The sequence below is a fragment of the Dryobates pubescens genome, chromosome Z, assembly GCF_014839835.1.
Source record: "Dryobates pubescens isolate bDryPub1 chromosome Z, bDryPub1.pri, whole genome shotgun sequence".
NCBI classification, from domain to species: Eukaryota; Metazoa; Chordata; class Aves; order Piciformes; family Picidae; genus Dryobates; species Dryobates pubescens.
The window spans coordinates 4,825,843-4,834,568 of record NC_071657.1 but is presented as its reverse complement, the minus strand read 5'-3'; the positions used below and the strand labels follow the sequence as shown (position 1 = coordinate 4,834,568).

The 8,726-nt window shown below is 44.5% G+C and overlaps 1 protein-coding gene across 1 annotated transcript; it reads left to right on the top strand.

Annotated features, from left to right (window-relative positions):
* The first annotated feature begins 3,037 nt into the window (after window positions 1-3,037).
* Window positions 3,038-3,478, top strand: LOC128899503 (vesicular, overexpressed in cancer, prosurvival protein 1-like). Its single transcript, XM_054178871.1, is given in 2 exon segments — window positions 3,038-3,203; window positions 3,205-3,478. Coding segments are annotated over 2 exon segments (426 nt in total). The 5' UTR covers window positions 3,038-3,051.
* Window positions 3,479-8,726: the final 5,248 nt, after the last annotated feature.

Below are 8,726 nucleotides of genomic sequence, written 5' to 3'. Positions count from 1 at the left end.
AGGGATGATGGCACAGTATTGCGATGATGAGGAGCTGAGAAAAGGAAAACCAAAGGAAAAAATGGTTTAGTACTGTGTGCAAGTATGGCCAAAAAACCCATTAAGACCTTACGTGTTTTGGCCCATACTTGGATCTTTTGATGATTGGATTTGCCGAGCTCTGAAGCATCATGTGAATTCTAAGAAGTGTTTTAGTAGGGAAGAAGCTGAATATGTTGCTGTTTGGATTAGGGCTTCATGCCCTACCCCTGTTCCCATATTTACATTAACAACTGAGGAGAAGGAGAAGGATAAGGACAAAGACAAGGAAAGGGAGAAGTGTGAATCTTTGGAGAACTCACCACCACCTTCCCAGAACCTGAACAGGGGTCCCCTGCAACCAACAGCCCCCCTTCCTGCTCATTCACCACCTCAAAGAAGCAGGGTTAGGAATGAACAAGAAGAAGGTAATATAGGTTTGCATCCACTTAGGGAAGTGCCTATGGGGGGGCATCGGGGAGGAATAGGATTTGTCACTCTCCCTCTGAATACATCAGATGTCCAGAGTTTCAAGAAAGAGATGGGCACCCTCTTAGATGATCCCCTAGGTGTAGCTGGGAGGCTGGACCAATTTTTTGATCCCAATATATATACCTGGAAAGAGATGCAGTCTATTTTGAGGATCCTATTCACTGCAGAGGGAAGAAACATGATCAGACAGGCTGGCATGAGAATATGGGAGAGGCAGAATCAAGGGGGGCCACCAGGAGACCAGAATCAAGATCCTCAGTGGCACCATCAGCAGCCCCGAGGGAGACAGAATATGGGAGACCTGAGAACTATAATAATACAAGGAATTAAAGAAGCTGTGCCCAGAAATTTTGATAAAGCCTCTAGTGAGCATCAGAGGAAGCCTCCTACAGAGTGGAGGGTAAGATTAAAGAGCAGCTTGCAGATGTATTCTGGAATAGATCCCCATTCTGCAGCTGGAGTGATAATTCTCAGGACACAGTTTGTGGCAAAACCATGGGAAGATATTAGAAAGAAGTTGGAAAAGATAGAGAATTGGCAAGACAGAGGTTTGGAGGAATGACTACGTGACGCTCAGAAGGGGTTTGTAAGGAGGGATGAAGAGCAACAGAAGGCAAAAGCTGGAATGTTGGTAACTGCTGTCAGGGAAAGTCAGAAACCAGGCAGCTGCTCGGATTTCTGGGGTACTGTCGATCATGGACAGAGAGGTTAGAGAAGGTAAAATTCCTATCTGAGAAATTAGCCCTCAATAATAACAACATTAAATGGTGTCCAGAAGATGATGAGTGATTGGATTAACTAAAAAGAATGTTGGTTGATGCCCTGTTTTAAATTTGTCTGACATGGACAAACCATTTGACCTTTTTGTAAGTACATCTAACCAAACAGCATATGGGGTGTTTACCCAGGACTGGGCTGGAAGTGAAAATCCTGTTGGGCATTGTTCCAAGTGATTAGATGCTGTAAGTAGGTGAGGGCCAATTTGTTTCTAAGCTTTAGTGGCAGCGGCCTTATTAGTAGAGGAGGCCCAGAAAGTAACGTTTTCTCTTTGTTCTTGTCCCAGATCCCACCTTCGGGATTCCCCATCCATGAAATTCAAGCTGGGGGTAAAGTGTTAATAAAAACTGGGAAAGGAGAGTCGCTAATTTCCCTCTGGGAAGGATCTTTTCTTGGTTTTGTTAACAACAGGTACAGCTCTCCGTACTGCAGAAAAAGGGGGGACACATATTTCGTGAGTAGAAGGAAATGGGCCTCTGAACCTGACTGACTGCACAGAAAGAGCAAAACCTGCTTCAGCGTGAATTCCACACTACTTACGCAGATGGTCTGAAGGACCTCCGAGCCTGCAGTTAGTGCTGACAGATCAGACAGGTACTCAAATAAATGTAACAGCTCAGTCTGAAGGCTCTGGAGCTCACCAGACCAAGCCACCTTTTGAAATATCTGATATTGTGTGACATCGAATCTGCACTGCAAGAAACCATCAAGGAAAGCCCCCGTTTCGTTCCGTGTACGAAACATCCTGGGACTTGATGTCACTGGGGATGGGTACCTTGTAAATGTTTTAGATTGTTAGATTGTTGTAAGAAATGTTGTAAGAAATGGTCTTTGTTATAATCGAGGAGTATTTTACCCTGAGTGCTGGGAAGAGACTCCAACTGAAATCTGAAGTCTTAAAGGGATCTGTAGGCTTCCTGGAGAATGTAACTGCTGCCAAGAAGATCCCATACCCGGCTGCTGGTTGCAACCCGGTAGGCTGAGGAGGCAAAGTTAACATATACCGGTGGAGCCTAATCTTGATCCTAACCCTAGTTTTGTATAAGGAGTCCAATCAAAATCTAAGACCATGTCCCCAGGTGTGGATAAATTCTTCTCCAACACTAGTAATGGTAAATGGGTTGAATTAGTAATTAGGCCTACTAAAACTTAGAAAAGCGATGGTAATTTTTTTCTGCTGCACTATGATTTTCTGCTATGTATTTTTGCTAGATTATAATGAAAGTAAGCATAGGTGTGAGAAAAGCTGAACAACTATTCACTCGAAACGGGTTAGCTTTAAATTTCTTACGTGCTGGGAGTGTGTGTGGCCATAAATGTAAGCTATTGTAGTTACGTAAATAGGTTTTTTGGACGATGTTTCCTGTGGGTTCAAAAATGTTAACTTCTTGATTACCCCGCCCGAGCCCCGCGCTCCCCTGTGCCTCGCCTCGCCTCGCCTCGCCGCGGCGCTGCCCGGCCGGCTCCGGCCGTTGCTGAGGGGCTCGGAGGGGCTCGGCGGCTCAGCCCGCCCTCGCCCCGCTCCTGCGCGTCCCCGCCTCTGTTCCCTTTATTTACTCCGCCTCGCCCCTTTGCCCCTGGAGCTGGTTTTTCGCCGCCCCTGCCTCTGGGCTGCCTGTTCAGCTCGCCCTGCTCGCTGCCCCTCCGCGCCTGTGGCCGTGTCCCCTCTCGCTACCGGCGGGGATGGCGCCGGTGACAGCCTGAGCTGGCAGGGGCCAGCCCCCCGCCGCCGCGGGAGGAGGAGGAGGAGGAGGAGGAGGAGAGATGAACCGTTCCCAGCCCGGGATCGCGCTGCTGCTGTCGCTGCTGTGGGAGTGCACGGAGGCCAAAAAGCATTGCTGGTACTTTGAAGGATTCCATCCTACATGTTATATATGTCGCTCCTGTGAGGATTGCTGTGGCTCAAGATGCTGTGTAAGCTCTCTCTATCCAGCGGCTCTGGTATTTCTGGTTCCTTTTGATGATGGGAGTTCTGTTCTGCTGCGGAGCCGGTTTCTTCATCCGACGGCGGATGTACCCTCCTCCACTAGTAGAAGAACCTACTTTTAACGTGTCTTACACCAGACAACGAGTCAACGCTGCATCAGGGTCACAACAGCCTGGAGTGCCGTATTACACAGATCCAGGGGGCCCTGTGAGGAATCCCATGGCGATGGCTTTCCACGTCCAGACCAATAGAAAGAAAAGTTAGGATGTGTAAGTTGCTTTTTGGCAGAGACTGGAGGTATCTGTGGGGGGAAGTCTCCGCGGCCCAGCGCATTGTCTCGCTCTCCTTTCTTTCCCTGCTGCTTGCTCACTTCTTTTTTTCATAAACAGCTCTCAGAAGAAACTTGGAAATTTTCTTCTGCAGTCCGTAATCTCAAAGAACTAATTCTTGAGCTTATAAAGTCAGTTAACAGATGAAGACCCACAAAGATTCTAACAGTGGGGAAAAGACAAGCAAGGTAGGTTTATTCATTACTTCACCCAATGGAAGAAGGATGAACCACAAACTGTTACAAGACAGCTAACACTGAACAAATCCACGGGAATTTTCTTCTCCTTCCAGCCCTATCATCTACAGATGCAATGGAAGACTCTGCTCCAGGAGCTGCAGGGTCAAGAAATAGAAACAAGTTCAGAAAGTCATTATACAAAATCATGGAGAATAGATCTCCTGAACGCTATCATAAATAACAGCCCAGTGCAGCCAAGAAGACCCAAAACTCACTGTTGCTGGGAAAAGCGTGACCTATTTCCCTTCTCATTCACTAACTGCTACCAGTAGGGATGGGCTACAGCTGAAATTGTTTTCATTGAACTGGTATGTTAATTCTTAGGAACTTTTCAGAGGTACTAACCACCTGCTGGTTTCAATTGTTTCTGTGGGGAAAAAAATGTTTTGGAAAAAGCACATTTTTAAAACCATAGGAATTCTCAGGTATTGTTTCATTTCTAAAGTGATCATGATTTAGTGTATCAGTACTGACAGAATGAAAGCTCTCACCACATGTCGCTCTGTCTGCTTTCTTGGGGTTTAAAACAAATCATTAATAGTTTCCAGCATGTATAATTGAGAATGAAAATTTGTAGACAGGCAGTCAAAACAATCAGGCATGCTGAGAATTTTGAAACCTTGAGAGGGCTGGCTTAACAACCAACAAACACTATGAAAAAAACCCCGAGATAATTACTGAAATCAAAGCTTGATGATCCAGAAAACTATTTACCGACCACATTAAAGAAGAACAAACATTCTTATTTAGTTGATAATGCAACAGTAAAATTGCACAAATCTGAAGTGGGTGTGGGTCATCAAAATGAATCAGTTGCTTGGGTTACCAGACATAACATTCAATCTTCCATTTGTTACATCTACTAGGAGAAAACAAACACTTGTGTAAGAACAGCAGAACACCTTTTCCAGAAAACTACCTTCCCCTTTCTCCTTAGGAAGATGTTCCTGCATTGACCTACTTATATCCCAGCTGTAGTGGGTTTACCTTGGCTGACAGCCACTAGATCAGGTTGCTCAAGGCCTCACCCAACCTGGCCTGGAACACTCCCCCGGGAGGGGGCATCCACAGCCTCCCTGGGCAACTTGTTCCAGCATCTCACAGTTCTCACTGTAAAGAATTTCTTCCTGATATCTAATCTAAATCAACCCTTCTCAAGCTTCAATCCATTCCCTCTCATCCTTCTGATAAACTTGAATCTTTAGAATAGAATACATAGAATAAACCAGGTTGGAAGAGACCTTCAAGATCATCGCGTCCAACCCATCAACCAATCCAACACCGCCCAAGCAACTAACCCACGGCACCAAGCACCCCGTCAAGTCTTCTCCTAAAAACCTCCAGTGATGGCGACTCCACCACCTCCCCAGGCAGCCCATTCCATCCTATCACTATCCTATGTATTTGTTTAACATAAAGACCATTCCCCTCCCCGCCCTGCTTCATTTGTAGTTATTTTTTATAGTTAGGCTGAAATAAATCAGCTGCAGTTGGTCACACAGGGGACAGTTCAAGGACACTGACATCTCTTGACAGCTGAAGGATTCAGAAGGAGAAGTTGTGCAGAGTGCTTGCCCACATGCTGAGTATGTCAGATCCTAGATGTCAGTATCAGTTATGTTGCTGCTCTTTGTGCAACACTTGGCAAGCTATTTTGGTGCTATGTTTTATGCTAGTTTTAACTCCTGACTCTTTAAATTATAGATGTTTGGGCATATTCTATGCATAGATCTGCCACTCTGGATATTAAACAGCATTTCCATTCCCAGTTTTAAGGATAAAAACAACAAAACATGACTGTTAAAGTTTGGATTACATATAATGTCAGGTAATCAGTCATGAAGGAAGCACAGCATTTCCATTCCCAGTTTTAAGGGCTTGTGCAGGAGAGACTGACAGATAGGAAGGCTCCTTACCTACTAGATTGTAAGGAAGTGATGTGTAAGCAAAGGAAAAAGGAGATTCGTACTCCACCTGAGGTGCATTTAAAGCTGTGTTGCTAACTTCTGCAACTACTTCCCAGTCATTCATTCCAGTATATGGTTGAAGTGGAACTGTAATTTTACCCTTTGTTGCAGTTTACCTGTCCCTCCAGGTAGTTTTGTGCCTACAGAACTGAGTCAACCTGAAATCACTGAAACCTCACTCATGGTCGCTCAGGCTGCTTGTCTGCAGCGATGAGGAATCATACAGCCTTCTCCTAGTTAGATTATTAGCAGTTTTGTCAGTCAGTAATTGATGTCCGTATTGAGTACAATGTACATAGGGAGTACAAGCTTGCTTTCAGATGATTCCTGAGTTTATGGTAAAAAATTCACAATTATAATGTGAATTTCCATTTCATTCTTAGTCTGCCTACTGTTCTGTTGAGCATATTGTGGTGGCAACAGGATCGTTCTCCTTTAAATCACCGCTTGTGGAATTCTAAGACCCTGCTCACTGTGGAGCGAGTGCATGTCACCTCATCCAGATAAAAAGGCAGCAATGTGGTTTATTGAGGCAGATTAATAATTTGACAAATTCTGAATGAAATTCGTAGCATTTAGCAGAAATTAACAAAGGTTAATTGAGGTTCAGTTTGATACAAGGTCACTGCATTACTTACTGTAATGCAAGTGATCAACATGATTGGATTAAAATATTTGTGTGAGTATAGAATCACAGCACCATAGAATCATAGACTAGTTTGGGTTAAAAGGGACCTTAATGATCATCTAATTCCAATTCTCCTGCCATTTGCAAGGACAACTCCTTCTGGACCAGATTTCTTAAGGCTTTGAACTTCCAGGGTCGGAACCTCCACAACTTTAGGCAACACTTTCCAGTGTCTTACCACCCTTGTGGGAAAGTATTTCTTATTAACTTCTAATCTGAATTAAGCTTTTTCCAGTTTGAAGCCATTCCCCCTTGTCCTGTCAGTACATACCCTTTCAAAAAGTCCCTCATCAGCTGTCCTGTAACCCCCTTCAAACACTGGCAGACTGCTATGAGCTGTTGCCAGAGCCTTCTCTTCTCATGGCTGAACAGACTTAACTCTACCAGACTTGAGAGGAGAGGTGCACCAGCCCTCTGACCATTTTTGTGTCCCTCCTCTGGACACGCTCGAACAGTTCCATTTCCTTCTTTCTTTGGGGGCTGCAGAAGGGCAAACAGTAGTCCAGGTGGAGTGTCATAAGAATGGAGTAGAGGGGCAGAATCACCTCTCTGAATCATGCTGGCCATGTTTCTTTTGATGCAGTAGAGGATGCAGTTTGCTTTCCAGGATGCAAGTGCGCATTGCTGGCTCATGCTGAGCATCTCATTAACCAGCGCTCCCAAATCCTTCTCCTGATGACCATTCTCCACCCATTCTCCACTCTGCCTGTAGTTTTGCTTGGGATTATCGTGAACCAGGTGAAAAACCTTGCATTTGACTTTGTTGAACTTCAGGAGCTTGGCATTGGCCCACCTCTCCAGACTGTCAAGGTCCTTCTGTAGGGAATCTTTTCCTCTGATAACCAGCCCACACAGCTTGGTGTCATTGGCAGACTTGCTAAGAGTTGCATTCAACAAAGATATTAACCAGTACCAGTCCCCACTGCCAACCCCTGAGGAGCACCGCTCATCCCTTGTCTTCACTTAGCTATTGAGCCATTCATCATCACTCTTCGAGTATGATTATCTAGCCAGTTCCTTGTCCACAGAGTATTCTGCCTATCAATCCATGTCTTTCCATGTCTGTATGTTTATACAGAGTGGAAGTGATTTAAAATTGAGTGATTTTCATGGAGCTTGGGAGTAGAAGGGGGTAAGAGTGGCCCTCACATTGAGTTAGCAGGTTTTCAGAATTGACTCCCTTGCTCTCTAAAATTCTTCTTAAAGGGGACCCTCAGGGTGGCTAGATCACTCTCAGACCATACCAGCTGTTTATGACTAAGAGTATCAGGAGAATCTGGAATATAAAATTCAAAGTAAATCCTTCTGTTTCTTAGGAGGTTCAGACTTCGGTCAGTTCAGACGTTGGTCAGTTCTAGAGCTGGTGCTTTTCACAGTGACCTTTAGTCTCCTCAGACATGATTCTTGTTTGGGGTGCTATCTTCCTTTGTTGGCACCTTTCCAAAGTATTTCTGAATCTCTATTTTATGCTAATCCAATTCTAATACTTGTTGTAATGATAACAGTGAAATAGGAACCTTAGGAGCAGAAATTACTTTCTCCATCAAGCTTGCAAACTGAAGCAGAAAACTTCAGCAAACGAGTTAGGGCTGTGACATGTGTAGCACATACGTGCCAGAAGTGAGACTTCACCTGAAGTTCAAAGCCTCTTTAGGCGCCCTTCATTTTGTGGTGGGTTGAAATTAACGCCCCAAACATTCACTTTGCCAGACCAGCTCAGCTGGAAGCAAATGAAAGCTGTATTTCCAGGCCAACCTACAATCTCCCACGGAATGCAATTAATATATACAAATATACAATATTTACAATATTTTACAGACATTTACAATTAACAAACAACACGAGAAGCCTGTGGTCAAGAGACCAGGGAAGCTGTCTCTCTGCCCCTCCCACCCCCTCCGGGCTACAACCTCCCTTCAGGTAGTTGTAGAGAGCAATAAGGTCTCTCCTGAGCCTTCTCTTCTCCAGGCTAAACCATCCCAGCGCCCTCAGCCTCTCCTCATAGGGCTTGTGCTCGAGGCCTCTCCCCAGCCTCATTGCCCTTCTCTGGAAACGTTCAAGAGTCTCAGTGTCCTTCTTAAATTTAGAATTATCTTTATTTCCCTTTTCAATTGTCAATTTATTGACATTTTCCTACTTTTCTGATCAAAATCTGTAACATAATTGTAAAGATATAGCCTAAAACTACCACACATCCAGAAAAAAAGGGTTGAATAGAACAAGAAAGAATTGTAATCTGGTTTAGAATGCATGAGAAAGGTGGAGAAGTCTGCAGAAATTTAAATAGAA